Source organism: Anoplopoma fimbria, chromosome 11 (assembly GCF_027596085.1).
Source record: "Anoplopoma fimbria isolate UVic2021 breed Golden Eagle Sablefish chromosome 11, Afim_UVic_2022, whole genome shotgun sequence".
NCBI lineage: Eukaryota > Metazoa > Chordata > Actinopteri > Perciformes > Anoplopomatidae > Anoplopoma > Anoplopoma fimbria.
Genome location: NC_072459.1, coordinates 11708423 through 11724761, shown reverse-complemented (window position 1 = coordinate 11724761; position 16339 = coordinate 11708423). Strand labels below are relative to the sequence as shown.

The following is a 16339-nucleotide window of genomic DNA, read 5'->3' as shown; positions in this document are numbered from 1 at the left end:
ATCCTATACTTTTTTTAAATTTTTTATAGCCAATTCAAGGCAACATCTCTAGAATGAAATGAAATGCATGGGCAAATCTTTACAGCGTTGGAGGGAAACGGGTAGCACTAGATTGACTGTACAGGCTTCTACGCTGGCAAAGCATTTTGTCATAACATTAGTTTCTCTACGCATCTGTGCCCGGATTGGTGCAAGATGATCCCATGGTGTCCACACCTGAAATACTTTTGTATAAAAACTGTATCTACAGGATGTACAGAATGCAAAATGTTGGTCCCGGGGGAGGGACTATACTGTGATATGAAACAGAGGAGTCTGATCATTGGTGATGGTGATGGTGATGATGATGGGATACAGGATGTCTGGGTTCCTGAGTCTTAGCCCAGTTTCTAAGTGACCAGCATGAGCATCAGAAAAATTGCATAGAGATATAAGATACAAGGGGGAAAGAAATTATTGGCATGTGGCAGTCCCATCCTAACACAGTGCTTGAAGTATAAAATGTAACCCTTTTATTTCAGTACGTTAGTGAAGAACAGTTTTGTGAACGGTCAAATCTCCACACTGTGAGCTTCGGAACGCCGGACTGATGAGGTGAGCTACATAATTAAGTAGCTGCACAGTAGAAAACAAACGATCCTGTCCGAGTTTCTCCCAACAACCCCATCTTCTACTCAGCAATGCACATTGCACTACGAGCTGTCAGAGAACATTAACGTCCAGGTAAACAGGGAGGAACTTATAGCGTCCAACGTGTTCATCAATGTCAACGCTTGCACAAAACGATACAATTCGGCAGAGCATTCTTTTGCGGTCTGAAATGAATCCACATGAAATCTGAAACGAACTGAATTTGTAAAGAAACAAAAAAAAGGGTCATAACTAAAAATAAAATAAAAACAAAATTTATCTGAGTAATTTTTTTTTCACCAATTTAGACATGCATCTGGCAATTTTAAAGCTTCATTTTACCAACATGAAGGCAAAATCTGGTCCTTAAAAAAAAAAAAAAAAAAAAAAAAAAAAAAAAAAGCCACGTGGCACAGACACTGCAGCAAAATAAAAAGTTGGCGTATAAAATAGGAAAATCAGTAATCTAAAATAACATGTTCTAAGGATTAAAGGATTTTAGATATTCGTAATTTGGTGTAAAATAATCTCCCGATAAAGTTAAAAGTTTCTTAAATGTCAAATGAACTGAGCCCTTATGTCTTCAAAGGTTTGATCTGAGATTGTGTACAGTTTCCAATACAAGACAGTCAATGTATTGCAGATATTTCATTATTTCATTCTTAGCCCACCCATCCCCATATATGGTACACTGTATTTCATTTCAGCTCAACATTGTTGTGGCAATAACCAAGGCTCAAAGGATGCATATAAATATTCATTTGATATGGAGGTGTAAGGGTTTCTGTTAAATATTGCATGCATAGAGAAGCTTCAGCCATCTACTGTGGTATTTGGATTAAAAGGGGAACACTGAAGCTCGAAGAAAACACTTCATGTTTGTTTCAAATTGAGATAGAAGGGGCTGTCTGACTGCTTTAGAACTCATATCTTATTCAGGATTTTGGGTCTCAACTTAACACAAGACAGAGAAATAAAAATAAAAAAAAGAGAAAAAAGGTACAGACGTTTAGTATACAGTATTGTTGTCTCTATTTCCAATCAGCACGACCTCAACGGCAATCTGGATTTTTCTCATCGACGGACTCCAAAAACCCTCTTTCCTCCAGGTGTTACAGACCACTTGCTCCGCCTGTCCTGGATCTTCTGGAAGATGCTGCTGCCACCGCTTCTCCACTTCTCTCTCTTATAGTTTTTCATTTTCTTAACCTGTTTATTTGTATAAAAACAGAAGATGAAGATGAGGGACGGCGACAATGAGCCTTAAGTTTAGCAGACCTAAAGAAAAACTGATTGAAGATGACATTTATTTATTTTTTTGCCTCACCTTTCCCCTGTCAAAGTCTTCATCCCACTCATCGATCACAGTGTCACACTTGGCGTGGCGGACATCTTCAGCTGCGTCTCTACTGATGGCAGAGACCTCTCCATCCCAACTGAGGACTAGATAAGACAAACAAAAACCTATTAAATGCATTTGAAAAACATCTCTTTGCCACAAATTGCCAAAGCGTTGCTATACAGAAGATCAGCTCCACACTCTGTGTCTCACCGTTGGCTCCGTAGGCCTTATCTGTGGCGTAACTGAGCAGCTCCTCCACCACCCCACTTGTCTTTTTCCCGTCCCAGGCTACAGGAGCAGCACGGGTCGGGGTTTCTCCTAATTCACTCCCATCCGACGCTGGCGCCTGGCTGCGTTTGTAGCCGTCCTTCACTTGGCTGTCCCAAACTACCACTGTGGCTGGGTTAAAATGAAAAAAAAAATTGTTAATTATAAAAGTGATGAAATCTTGCATCTTCTTAAAATGCATTAATCATGCTCTCTTAGCATAATTGTCAAATGAATGGTCACATTAATGAGGCCGTAGTGGTGCGGCAGTTCTTTCGGCAGATAGCTCTGATCAATAGCAGAGGGGCATTGTTTGTTCTGTGTTGGCATGGAAACAAGATTGCATATTTCTCACTGCAGTTTGCGTTGTATGAATGCGTGTGTATATTCTGGCCTGTACAGTGTGTGTGTGTGTGTGTGTGTGTGTGTGTGTGTGTGTGTGTGTGTGTGTGTGTGTGTGTGTGTGTGTGTGCACGCTCGCATACCTGTGCCTTCTTTACTTATTTTGCCGTTCTCCGTGGCGTTCTCTTTGGAAGTGGTCTCCACTGCTTCAGGCTCGTCGTTCGGCCCGTCTGAGCATCGCCTGCTCTCCTCCCACAGTCCAACCTCTTCTTTTAGCCTCTTCTTTTTCTTCTTCTTCACCTTTAATTTCTTTTTCAATGTTTCCAAATCTCCGGTATCATTCTGAACGACCGCGACCTTAATCTCGGGAGTGCTATTGGGGGGGAAAGCTCAGTTAGTTTATGGTACTGTGGCTGTATCGTCAATGTTTCTAGAGGTCAACTGGCTGTTATACAAACAAAGTCTCCTTTTCCAAACTATGAGCTCAAAATTGAATTCCTGCAGCACTTTTTGGACACAAATATAGAATATCGGGAAACAAAAACAGTCATTCATTATGACAAGAATCCTACACTGACACCCACCTGTCTGGTGCAGAGCATGCTGAAGTTGTGTCCTGCAGATCCTCCACCAGCTGCATCTTCTTTTTCTTTTTCTTCTTCTTCAACTGTACAGAGTCCCTTCCCTGTTCTTCATGATTCGACTCACACTGTGTTGGGGTTTTTGGCGCTAGCTGAGGCTTTTGCTTGGACTGTTCTGCATCTGGATGGGACGTAAGGCTCCATATGCCACCCTGACACCAGTCCTCTTCCTGGTTCGGTGTTTCCAGGTGAGACAGGACACACTCCCTTTCCTTAACAGTCTGTCCATCTTCATGCTCCTTCTTTCGCTTTTTCTTTTTCCTCTTCCGCTTCTTCTCGCCGGCCGATTCCACAGGGTCGATCTGTGTCACCGCTACCGGGGATGCCACTGGCTCTGCGTCAGCCTCCACCTCAGAATGCCGCCGCTTCTTTTTCTTCTTCTTCTTTTGGTTGACCTTTTGAGCTGGAGTGCTGTTGAGGTCTGGTTCTTGGACCAAGGAGCTGAGGTTGTTGGAAGACTTGGGGCTCTTTGGGCCGGCGCTGTGAAGCCCGTTGGTTTTAAGAGAAAGGCTGGCGTTTGTTTTTTGCAGTGTGGAGGGAAGGGACTGTTTCTGAGGGCTCTGCTGTTTGAAGGATCCACTTAAGTGGGCAAAAGGCGATGACTGGACTTTAGGTGAATGGAATGGACCAGCTCTGAGAAGAGAACGGAAGAAAACATCAGGATTTTAAAATCGGCCAATTTCCATTTGAGAGAGAGACAAATGTGTATTTCTTGTGCATTTCCTACGCGATGTTCATACCTGTGAGTGTGAGTAGGTGAGGCAAAGGTGAAGGGGTTAAGTTGATTTTGATGCGTAGGGTCACTGGACAGCTGGCGCGGCGAAGGGGGCAGAGCATCAATGCTGCTCGGTCTCCGGCTGCGAGCCTGCAGTTATCGACATAAATAAAAACTTGGTGGTCTAAAAAAAATAGCCATGAATGTGACAAAAATAAGGAAGAGAATCAAATAAGGAAGAGGAAGTTTATAAAAAAAATAATAATAATAAAAGGGATGGCAGGAAAAGATGGAGGAAGGAAAAACAAAAAAGGAAAGGGTATGGCAGAGAAGAATTAGAAATGGTTAGAAAAAAAGAACAAACTGAAGGAAAAGAAGACAAACTCTAAACAAGTGCTACCATGTGGTTGATTAGACAGGAACACTGGAGCAATTACACATTACATACAGCAGAACATCAACTAGAAAAGGAGGGTTTACTTGCCTTAATTAAACTACTTAATGTAATCAAGGCTCAAATTTGGCATAGCAGTGTAGAGTGAGGCAACAGGAAACCAAGCTATCATGAGCTTTTCACTAAGACAGGAGGTGCTGCTGCTGCTGTGGATGGGAATGAAGTTCACCTTCTTGGCTGACAGGGCCAGCTTCTTTGCAGGCGGAGGTGACATGGTGCTGGTGGCTTCGGACGCGATGTTGTTGAGAGCCGGGGTTTTTATTTTCGCCGTCTTCTGCTCCTCCGTGCTCTGAGAGCGCTCCACGCTCTTGGCTGGAGACGCCGGGCCGTTAGAGGATTTCCGCGGGGTGGAGGGAGTCTCTCCTACGGGCGCACTTTTGGTCCCCACGGAGTCCTGAGCCGAAAAACAAGGGTAATCACGCCGTGGTTACGCTTCTGTGCAGCTACACTTGGCCTGATCAGCTGTTATGCATCTTCTTAAACATCCGTATATCAATCTGCTGTAAGGTCGGACATATTTAAACACATACTGTCTCATATACACTTTGCAAAGTGTTCTTAGGATTGAAGGTGACTATATGATGTATGTAAGCTCGTATTTTTACATAATATATTAAATTTGCATTAGAGCTGAAACAATGCATCGATTCATCAATAAATCAATTCAGCTAACATTGATTTATTGATTTTCATAATATGCAATATGTACACTTTTTGTCTGCATTGCCGTTTTCATATTCTATATGTTGTTAAATAGCTTGTACACATTTTGCAGACACAATACGTTTTAAGAGACTGTAAATACTTTGACATCTAGTTTTCATGATGTTATCAGATGATTAAAAACCCACCACGATCCAGCCTTTGAAAAAAGGTTAGTATTTGTCTGTGCTTTTCCAGTGCAAATATTACCTTTGAGTCGCTGGTGTCGGCAGAGGACGAGTCAGACAGAGACTTAAATGAGGTAGACGCCGACATGCTCCTGCCCTCGCCACCTTGCTTTCTGTCTCCCTCCGCCCTGCCGACCCCGTTGTTGGAAGGGGTCGGAGTGATGCTGCGGGACTGCACTTGGCCCTGGGGGGACGGCTTCTTCAGCTTCTTGAAAGGCTCATCGATCATCGTGGGCCCACCCAGCAGCTTTGTTGGGCCATTGGAGGATGACATCCAGTTGGAAGGTCGGGGATGAGGCTGAGCGCTCACGCCGTTCCTGGAAATGGGCAGGCCCAAACCTCCATCCATGGACTGGATCTTACGCAGTTGTGCAGGCTCGAGTTTCTGAAAACGAGGAGTATTGAGATCAGAACTTGCACTTTCAGCCCACATCTAGTACACATGTCGTAGAGTGAGCTGGATGTCATCTTGTGTAATACCTTTGTGATCTGCGGGGAGGAGAGAGGCCCGTTCAGGTTGGCCCTCTTTATCTGTTCAGACGACACACTGTTCTTCCCAGGATGCAACATTGCCTGCTTGGTGGCCTGTCCATCTGCGTTCTTCTTGCTTTCAGGGATCCTTTAATACACAAATATAGACTCTGCTTTATTTAATTATAAATCCAGACAACACCTTGTTTGATCTCTTGCAGCCCTCCACTGTGTCTTACCTCAGATAGAAAAGCACGTACGCCTGCTGGTTCAAAACCACTTTGATGTTACTAGAGTGCACCATTGAATCATTCATCTGGTACCACTGTCCGTTGCTGGCCTACGAAGAATCAAGGAAGAGATTCAACTTTAAAATGGAGCAGGCTGTGAAATGTATTAATACAATCTTTATTTATTTACATGTAAACTATAAAAGGTTCAAAAACCAACACAAACTAAAAAGGGAAACCTATTACAGACAGGTTTGATCATTAGATCATTAAACACTAAAGTTTATACCGAGATAGTTATCTTTTTAATTTCTCTAGCCCTATTAGGCTAATTTGAGCAATGCTGCACATTTACAGGAATGACTGCTTCATGGCAATACTGGATTTATAGGATTGTTGAAACTATGTGATTTTATAGATTATATTAAATATCCAGGTATTTAATTCCCTGGATTAGACAAAACAGACTGCTTATTTTAAATGTCTTTCAATTGAATTTCCAAGAAATACATTACATTTTGTTATCTTGATGTTGTGGTATGAAATAAATGTATATTAAATTACATTTACCATAACAGAAGATTCTTTAGAGCTAGAATTAAAAAGGTATGCAAAGACATACTAATGTTACAACTTAATGTTTCTCATCAGATAAACAGTGTAGTTCTTGAACCGCAAACAAAACAAGTCAGTAAACCATTAGTGTTGGGCTTATAGCAATAACATTTTTTTATAGCCAATTACAATCTCTACAGGTTTTTGCATCATTCCTGTAATTATAATCCACCAGGTAAAATGGCAGGACATTTTTAGTAACTAATTCGAAAATACATTATCTTTGACGATTATAGAGTGTGTTTTCCTCAGATTTCAACATGCATAATAATTAAAAAAAGATGCGCATCTGCTCATTTTACCTTGACATAGCAATAGTAGTGGCCAGCATGACAGCTGTAGCCAGAGTGTACCAGAACAGCGTAGAGGCCGTACATAACAGGATCGCCTGAGCTCTGGGACATGTAGGGGCGGATGTTCAGAAATTCTGGGTAACCAACATCCTAAAAAAAAAAAGAAAAAGACAGACAGAAATATGAAGTCACTGATGAATCCAAAAGCTCTTTCATGAACAGTTGATATTGTGAGAATTCTTTGTTAACCTTTGTTATTTTTCCTCCGCTGAAGTTGGCGAACCTCTTGAGTGACAGAGTCAGTACGTTAGATGTTCGATGGACTGTGAAGCGCTTGGTCGCTGGGACTTTCTTTTTGCACCTGGCGAGAAAAAACAATGATGTCTAATATTAATTGTATTCATAAACAAGAGTTTTTTTTAATGCCCTGTAGATTTACTTAAAAATATAGGAAGCTGTCAGAATATATAAATGGCACTTACTTGGCACACATGTAGGCATTCTCTCCACTGAGTACGTCTGATTTAACAAACAGTTCCAGGGCTCGCACAATGTTTGCTGCTTGCTGACAGACAAAAAACAGAGATACATGGTGATGCTAAGTTTTAAAAAACGTATATTATATAATATAATATAATATTTCCATGGATATTAAAGTTATATTGAGATCTTGAGTAACATACTCGAATCTCCAAAGCGATGTCCAGGTAAGGGTCATATGTGTCTGACACACTTTTACAAATAGAGCATTTCACTGAAAGACAATTAAAAACAAAAAAAACAAATGTGACTCTCTTGGTGCTTATTCTGAAGAAATACAACGTTAATGTAACTGGGTGATCATCGATTACAGGAATATTTCACACAACTCTGTTCCACTTCCTGTAAACAGAAGACTGAAGAACCTCACACTCGCTGCCTCTTCCTCTCAGATCAAACATTAAGGGAAAATACCTTTCATTTAGTTTTCTTCTCAATATTTACATTTCAGATATGACCGTTATAAGTTACTCAACTTAACACCTGCAACCAGATGAAAATAACATTTTTCAAGTTGCCGCCTTAAAGGAAATTGCATTTTACAAACTCTTTTCTGATTAAACTTAAGATCACTAAGCACTGTAAAGAAAATGAGACAATTCTATTTAAGAGCTGAAATTTCTGTGGATTTCTAATAGCTTTCATAATACTTTTTTATCTGAAACAAAGTGAGAAAAACAAGGCATTTAACTTGTCCTTTTGAAAATGCCATTATTTGCAACAGTGCTCATTTTGCTCTGTCAGTGAGTTAAAATAAATCTCACACGTCAGAGAAACTCTAATGACTCTAATGACCACCATATATTTAGTTTGGTAGCAGTTAAGGCACATTAAGAATAACTTCTTAGCATTAGTAACAGAGACAGCTTACTACTTTGGATCTGCACGTGTAAACGTAGTATTTAACTACATCAAGCTATTTTAGCAATTATATTATATCATATCATGTTGACACTGTTATTAGTCTAGTCTGCTGAATAACGGATCAATAAGCAATACCAAAAGCAACAAAATTGACAAAAAGCACACAGCTCTGGAGGCAATATTTTCTTCCTTTCTTTCTGTGAAAAAAAAGTCAATACCTCTTGACCTGAGGTAGCCTCCAAAAATCTGGTGAACCAGCGTTGTGGCCTGGGTCTGCCTGTCAAGCCTACAGACAGGAAGAGAAAGAAAAAACATTCAGAAAAAAAAAAACCAGACATCGATCAGTTTTCTGAGCTTATCCAAATAACATTCTCATACCTTCAACACCATTATGAAACAATAATAAAGCCTTACTTAGGGTAGCCATTGAGACAGGCTTTCTGCATGGCATCGATGGTATACCGCAAAAATTCATGGGCGTCCTCTTGGCTTCCAAAGCGAAAATGTCTGGCAATTTCTGTTGGACACAAAAGAGTTGATGTTAGCTTTGTGCTAATTAAGTGTTTCCACTAACATTAATTAAGTGCTTTATTACAATTACTCATCTTTTAGCTACGCGACTTACTGAAACAGGGGAGGTAAGAGTAGATGTCCATTCCATCAATGTTTAACATCAAAAGCCTAAAAAGCCTATAGATCACAGTGTAAAGTGAACCACCATATAACCGAGTGTTCAAGACAGAAGACAATGAAATTTAAGAACACTGTTCCTGTAAAGCTGGGTAGGTCTTTATCACAGTTGCAAAAATTAAAAAGCAAAAGCAGTACGTGTATACATTCAGTATACCTTCAGTAGCTAGCCTCGCTAACGTACTCTGCTGGTCAATAAGGAAACTAAACTAGTTTTTATGTCTAGAAACCATTCATAGTATTATAGAGTAGCCATTTATATTGTGATTTTGATTATTCAGGATGTTTACGCCTAGCATTAAGCATGCATAAGTTCTAAAACAATAATCAGGAAGGATAATTTAATTAATAAGTTGTAAGTTTTTTTTTAAAGAGTCAGACACGTCCTTCAATGAACAGGACCTCATAAGCAGCTTGCAGTCACTTAGTGACTTCATCTAAACCCTCACATTAGAGATATTGTAGCTCTAAACTATTTGGCCTCTATTGTTATTTCCTAATGGAAAAACGGGAAAGTGTGAGCTGGTAGAATAATGCGGTCATCCCCACATTCCCAGCATAGCATCCCTGCGCATTTACAACAATGAGTCACCCCTGACTGGAAAAGAGGAATAAACGCACCATGCTCTAATGACGTGTTCAGGGCCCCTTCTCGTGGACGGGGGAGACAACATCCTGAAGATATAAACTCTGATGGCATACGACTGTGTGGTTGTGGTTTTATTTTGTTTGCGAGGCCCTGGCTGTGAGATCCAGGGGCAATCACAGGATCAGTTGCATTAAGCTCTTTCGATTTTTAGTGTAATGACATTGCGCTCCATTTGTATTTCTTAAGAAGGCGGGCTGAGCAAGATGTTGAATTTTCATTATATGTATTTACGCTTGTTCTCGCTGTGGAGGGGGCATTTCTGACTGCTGGGGTGGCCGCCAGCTTGATGAATGTAAAGAGAAACCATACAAAACACAGACAGTATTTCTCTCAGTCCTGGTTTCAAGGGAAAACGTAGACTGTACATTTTTGTGCTAAAGCTGCTCCTCTCAGCCCGCAGTCACAAGGAGACAGAGAGGGCATCGGGGAGGGGTGAAGGGAGGGGAGGGAGAGATAGAAAAAAAAAGGCGCAGGAGGTGGAGACATGATTGCAGCAGCACATAAGGAAGAAGCAGGCAGGTAGGGAGGGAACGGGTGGAGGGAGGGCTCCTGTGAGGCTACAGCACAGCACCTCACCATGTCAAGGTGCAACTCACACTTCATCTCCACTCTCTGCATGGTGTTCATTCACAGCCTGCCGTCTCACCGCTACACTTTTGTCCTGCGGTTTCCGGCTGCTGTCACATGGGACACCGTGGCCAGTGTTACGTCATCATGACTCTGGCAGTATTTAACCATAAGCCCGGTGTGTGTGCGTGCGTGTGCGTGTGACTCCTGACACAACCTACTTTAAAAATAGCGGGGAACAAACTGCTCAGACACAATCACACGTAGTTGAAGGAAGCTGGTGGTCTTACTTTTCAGGTCTCTGATGAAGGAGACAGGCTTGATGGCGTTGCCTGTGTTGGCAAAGGCTTGGATGATATGGTTCTGCATTATACAGATCATACAGAAGCCCGACTGGTGACCTGAAACACAGACAAAGATGAATATATCAGACGCTCACAAAAGGAAAGTGCAGGAATGTATTGAGATCCAAAAAAAACATTATTGTTCATAAGAAACACAATGTTAAACGAAATGTAATGTAAAACCCTCGTGTTCATCAAACACAATGGTGAATGGTTTTAGAGTAAGTACAAAAATACACATAAAACAAAAATTTAAATATGTTTGATTAAAAACAAAGTCACAGTAATACCTCTTGAAAGCATAGCTACGACGAAATTGCTAATTATTTTCTACTTTCAAAAGAACATTCAGCTTTCTATTTACAGAAAATATAAGGATTTGGAATATTTGGAATTTATCAATTTGAAGGACATACTTTGCTTTTACTCTATTTACTTAAAATCTGGATGATAATCAGTTCAAATTCTTTCAGTGATCATTAGTAAAAAAAAAAAATGAAAATAATTAGCCTTACACACAGGTTGTGTATGACGACACAATATACGACCCTCATAACAGTTATGGGCTAATTAAAATGTGCCATTTTAAAGGCTTAATCGTCTAAATGCTTCAGTCACCTCTAAAAATAATACTTTCTAAGATAATAAGTTTTGATAAAATGAAAACTTACTCAAGGCTATGCATCTTCAGCCTGCTTCCACTAGTCTGAGCCGACATATAATTTAGGGTGTTTGCTATTTTACAATTGAACCTGGAGCCCTGAGACTTTGAGGTCAGCGAGTCTTTGCTTTCTTGGCTTTTTAAAAAAAAAGGTTAAGTCAGTAAATCACAGACTGCTGAATGTTTAGAGCCTGAATAAAACCGGCCAACGGAAGCAGCCGTTTTTGTTTCGCTACTTCCGCTGCGTTGGCTTGCAGTCCACATTGACTTTCGGCCACATGTGTCTGCACATAGGGGTGACCGTGGCCAGGTTAGAGCCATTTTAAAACTATGTGGTCGTGCGTATTGTTAAGAAAAATATAAATGAATGAGAGTGTAACTGCTGAGTGTGGCAGCGTTAATGGTCGTTATTCAGTTACTCACAGGCACGGCTGTGCTCCTTTGAGAGTAAATAGTTGGCAAGTGGCGGGGTGTAGGTGAGACACTGCACTGTGGAGTTGAGGAAGCAGGTGTTCCCGAGGTTGTGGAGACCGGCTCCCACCCTGTAGACACGCTCCCATTTAAGGGTGAGCTTGTTCCCTTGGAAGAGCATCTTCTGTGGTGTGGGGATCCCATCGCTCTGGCCGCCAACGGTGTTCTCTGAAACTGAAGGAGGAGTGCAGTCACTTTTGTGATTTATCAGGACAGTTGACACAGAAAGTGAGCTTTCGTGGCCAGCAGCAGAGGACAAAAGGTCGAAATCTAAATTTTTCTGTTCAACTTGAGAGCTTACCTTGCCTCTTTATTTGGGCAGGCTCAGTGGCCTTCTGGCTCGTAGCGCCCTCGTTCCTGGGATTGAGGATCACATACTTGTTTTTCAGGCTGTCCAGTTGATAGGAGAAACCCTTGCTGGCCGGCTCAAACTCAATCTTCTGCAGGAGGACCTTCTTGGCAGAAGAAGCCAGAAGCTTGTTGAGGTCCCCCTCATCGCCCGTCTCCTTTCGACCAGGTTTTAATGCCTCTTTGAGTTTATCCACTATCGGCATTGTTGGAACATCACTGCAGAGAGAGTTGGATTGAGTGTCAGTGTCATAAATTGTTAACAGAGTCACTCCACTAGGTCCACATGAAGCTACACAAAACAATTCACACTAATTTCCCCAAAGGGACCAATCGCATATCACATTATTTTTAGGGACACCCTGTTTGAAAGAACCTCACAGTACATTGACTGGCTTTTTTTATTACATTGTGAGTGTTGGGACTTAAATCTGTCACCATGGCAGTGTTAATGGCCCTCTGAGATGAATAGAACCAAAAGTTAACCTGGAGTTAATAAAACATTTTTTGTTTTTTTGTTTTTTTATCTCTCAGATAATCACTTAAGTGCCCAATAACGCCCTCTCAAGGCCCAGATCCCGACGCGGCTCCACGAGAGTACGAGAGACTGTGTGCATCTGAGGTGCCAACTGGGTCTTGGCAGCTGTCCCCACAGTTATGAAAGACAGCAGGCGTTGGTGACATAAGGTGGAGGCGAGTGTATGAGAGGAGATGAGAGGACAAGCATTAGAGCACATGAGGCGTAAACAGTTGCTGTTAAATGCCAGGACAAATTCTTATCATTTATTTTGACAGCATCAATGTTTTTATTGTTATCTTCCACCAATTGTTGGTCTTTTCATTAAAGCTGTGTAACGTCAAATGTTGTCATCTGGACAATCATTGATATGAGAAGTAAAAAAAAAAAATGACTAAAGATTTAAAATAAATAAAAAAATGTCATTGGTTGTCTGCCGTCCCTTTAAATCCAGAGTAGCTGAGTGCACCAGAAGGACCATTTCAGTGTAGATAACAACAACCGTCTGCCAGAGTCAGCCCATTGAAGGCTTCTGACGTATTTATTCCTACAAAAGGCAGCAGGCCGGCAAAATGTGTTCAATGCTGACCGAGGAGTGAGTGAATAAATCATTCAGTCTCCTATTGCCTCAATGTACTCAGGATGTACACGCCGATACGCCCCCAAAACACAACAAACCACCCTAAAGGTGAAAGCATTACATCATGAAGATGTTACAGTAGTACGACACTTAAAAACACCAAAGGCATGGAGCCCCATGAGAGTCGTGCTCATCAGAGTGGGCAGTGACGTCATGAAGAGGGAAGGAGGGCTGAACATGCATTGTATGCACAAGGGCACTCTGACCTTCATGAGCTGCTGATCCTGATAAAGCTAAAAAACGACACAGCCCACGGGGACACGGATAACTGCAGTGATGCAACTGCAAGACCGGGCAGCAATATTGATACATTGACCACAACAAAAGGTGTTTAATCTGATGATTGTGTCACAACAGTTAGCAATTTAATTTGTATATAGGACACCGAAACGTGGTAATGTTTACATATGCATTTGTAATCTAAAATCTTGTAATAAAAGGGGTGTGTGTGTGTGTGTGTGTGTGTGTGTGTGTGTGTGTGTGTGTGGGGGGGGGGTTATGTTGTAGGGTGATACGAGTCATTCACCAGTAATGATAGCTATGCATGGATATTAGCTTGAGGCTACAAGTGCTTATGTCCATGCACAGATTGGGCATATGGTTTTGTAGTGCACAACTGTCTACTCTAGCTTACATACAGTAGAACATAACACTGGATACCTTGTTTGGATGTTAAGATGGATGTCGGGAGACATGAGAGCAGATTCACGCGTAGGGAATCCCAAAAGATGTCACTTCCAGATGTGGATGGTTTAAAAAATGATCGTTGAGTCCATAAAATACTTTCATTTTAAGAGTTTTGCATTCAGGTACAGCTATACTCTCTAGTTAAACCATTTCAAGCATTTGCTGTGTGTTTAATATGTAATAACCTCTCAATATGAACAAGACAAGAAGTCTCACTTTAATGTCCTCTAATGACACCGGTTTTAAAAAACTAAAAAGGCCTATTCTGTTTTCTGCTTTCCTCATATTTCGGAAGTACTCCTCACACTGAAATGCGTATTTACATCAGTGGAGTTGTCAATGCTTTCTTTAACTTACAAATACTTCTGATAATGCAATCACAGGCCAAATGTCAGCAAAATAACTGCCATCATATTAGGACCAATGCAGAGAAATTGTTTAGAAAATCAACAAATTGAGGTCAAAATGTCAGACTCTGAAAGTCTCTAATAGTATTGCAAAAAAAATGAACTTGAAAGTGCAGGCTACTTGAAACGTCTATCAGAATGGCGTATTTGTGTGCAAACTTATAGACTAGAAAAACCCCAAAAAAGAACTCCCTAATTAGAAATCATCCTGTTGATCCAATGCCGTGTTGCAGCAACCACAGTGGTAGAGCAACAATAACAATTTATCATCATTCTCATACATTTTGAAATTGCTTTCAGACAAACCTCTCTAATGGAGCCAACATCTATCAATGAAAAAAGCTACCCGGCCATGTGGATAGAAGAAAAAAAACAACTGTATATGGCTGAGGTGATTAGTCAGTTACTCAATTAGTTGATTAACTGAAAATTAAAGCATTAACCATTTTGTCAACTGATCAATCTTTTAAGACATCTTTCAAGTAAAAAATGAAAACTGATTCCAGTTTCGCAAACGTGAGGATTTGTTACTTTTCAATGTTTTGAATCATTGTATTTTTTATTTTTTTTTCCAGTTATATGCTTGTTAACTAAATAGTTTGTGTTTTTTGGACTTCTGCTCAGAAAAGGCATGTAATAAGAAGTGGAAAATTGTGTTTTTTCTTTTGGCAAATGATTTACTCAACGTAATTGTGATGCTGACTCAGATAAAGATCATTAAAAATCAAATGACAACGACAGCATGAGAAACGCAAAGCCCATTTATACACGGTAATAAACAGCAGCTCGAATCACATTCACCCACTCGTGGACTAAACGTGCAAACGATGGATTTTATTAGGGAGCACCTGAAGGCAGCACAGCTATTGCTGTCACTTCTTAAAAAACCCTCCATTGTTGTCGCTTCATTAGACCACTAACGTGACTTTACTGCCCCGTCGCCGCGGATTTACAGCTCTCCTGGGTCGCTGTTACCGCCATCGACTCCTCCACTAGCCGCTCAGCCTCTGTGCACCGGCCGGAGTCAACTCTCAGGGCCACTCATCGTAGCTCAAATGCTAGGTTGCTAACATTGCTAGCGGTAATGTCAACTTGGACGGTCCCACGTTTGGAGACGCAACATCGCCAATACTTCGACACACCTGTATCTATTTATGTTGAATAGTTAGAAGAGTATCGAGGTAATGACGCCGCTGCTCGATGTGTCGCTTACGGTCTTTCTACGCTGGACAGAAGCAGCAGCACATTAGCCATCGAGCTAACTTAACGTGGCTTCCCTCAGCGTTGCAATGTGGGTTAGCATTGTGGCTAACAAATCCCCAGTAGCCACATCCTTGCCTGTTCGTTCACCCACATAACCTTTGAAATATACGCTAACAGATATTTCGCACATCTTTAGAAAAAAAAAAAAATAGGTGTTTTGTTCGCTCACCTTTCGTTCAATCACGTAAAAACGTTGACAGTACAGGGGTCTGCTTCCTCAGCTGTAGCTCTTGGGTCTGGTATTTTCGCCCATGCTGCATTATCAAAGGGCGGCGACAACAATGATTGACAGGCATGAAAGGCCAATGGGCGAGCAGGTCACGCCTTAGCTGAAAGGTTCAGCCAATCAGCGCGCTTAAGCTGAGCTGTTGGGAGAAAGCCACCAGAGACTTCAAGCCAGCGCTGTTTACCATTGATGATATCGGTGCCATATAACGTTACGTTAACAGTTTTTAATGTAACAACAAAGAGCGCCGGTAAATCATGGATTGTATGCGGCTGATAGTCTTGAATCGAGGATGAAATCGCTTCCCTATTGTGTCAATTCCCCTAATGCTATACATTTTTACCAAAAAAGATATTATGCCAGCAGATTTTAATGCAATTTTTTTAAGCAGCCAATTCAGACTCAATTTTATTAGCCTATTATTTATTATCATTGTTGGTAATAATGCTGTTGGAGTGAACTAACAAACTAGCGCATAACAGTCACCCTCTTACAGTAGCATCAGAGATGCATTTCATCCTCTAACATATTTAAATAAACGCAATATCTAGCAGTGCTCTTCACTGTTATTGACT

The 16339-nt window shown here is 41.1% G+C and overlaps 1 protein-coding gene across 1 annotated transcript; it reads right to left on the bottom strand.

Annotated features, from left to right (window-relative positions):
• Window positions 1–1240: 1240 nt before the first annotated feature.
• usp36 (ubiquitin specific peptidase 36) lies at window positions 1241–15822 on the bottom strand. Its single transcript, XM_054607720.1, has 20 exons — window positions 15708–15822; window positions 11978–12243; window positions 11629–11850; window positions 10491–10601; window positions 8709–8811; window positions 8513–8580; window positions 7574–7644; window positions 7373–7455; window positions 7140–7251; window positions 6900–7040; window positions 5992–6092; window positions 5762–5900; window positions 5304–5666; window positions 4561–4785; window positions 3963–4087; window positions 3166–3855; window positions 2725–2954; window positions 2183–2371; window positions 1958–2073; window positions 1241–1839 (listed from the first exon to the last, which is right to left on the bottom strand). The coding sequence occupies exons 2-20, from the start codon at window positions 12228–12230 to the stop codon at window positions 1705–1707; spliced, it is 3477 nt and encodes a 1158-aa protein (XP_054463695.1). The 5' UTR covers window positions 12231–12243; window positions 15708–15822; the 3' UTR covers window positions 1241–1704.
• Between the last annotated feature and the right edge of the window lie 517 nt (window positions 15823–16339).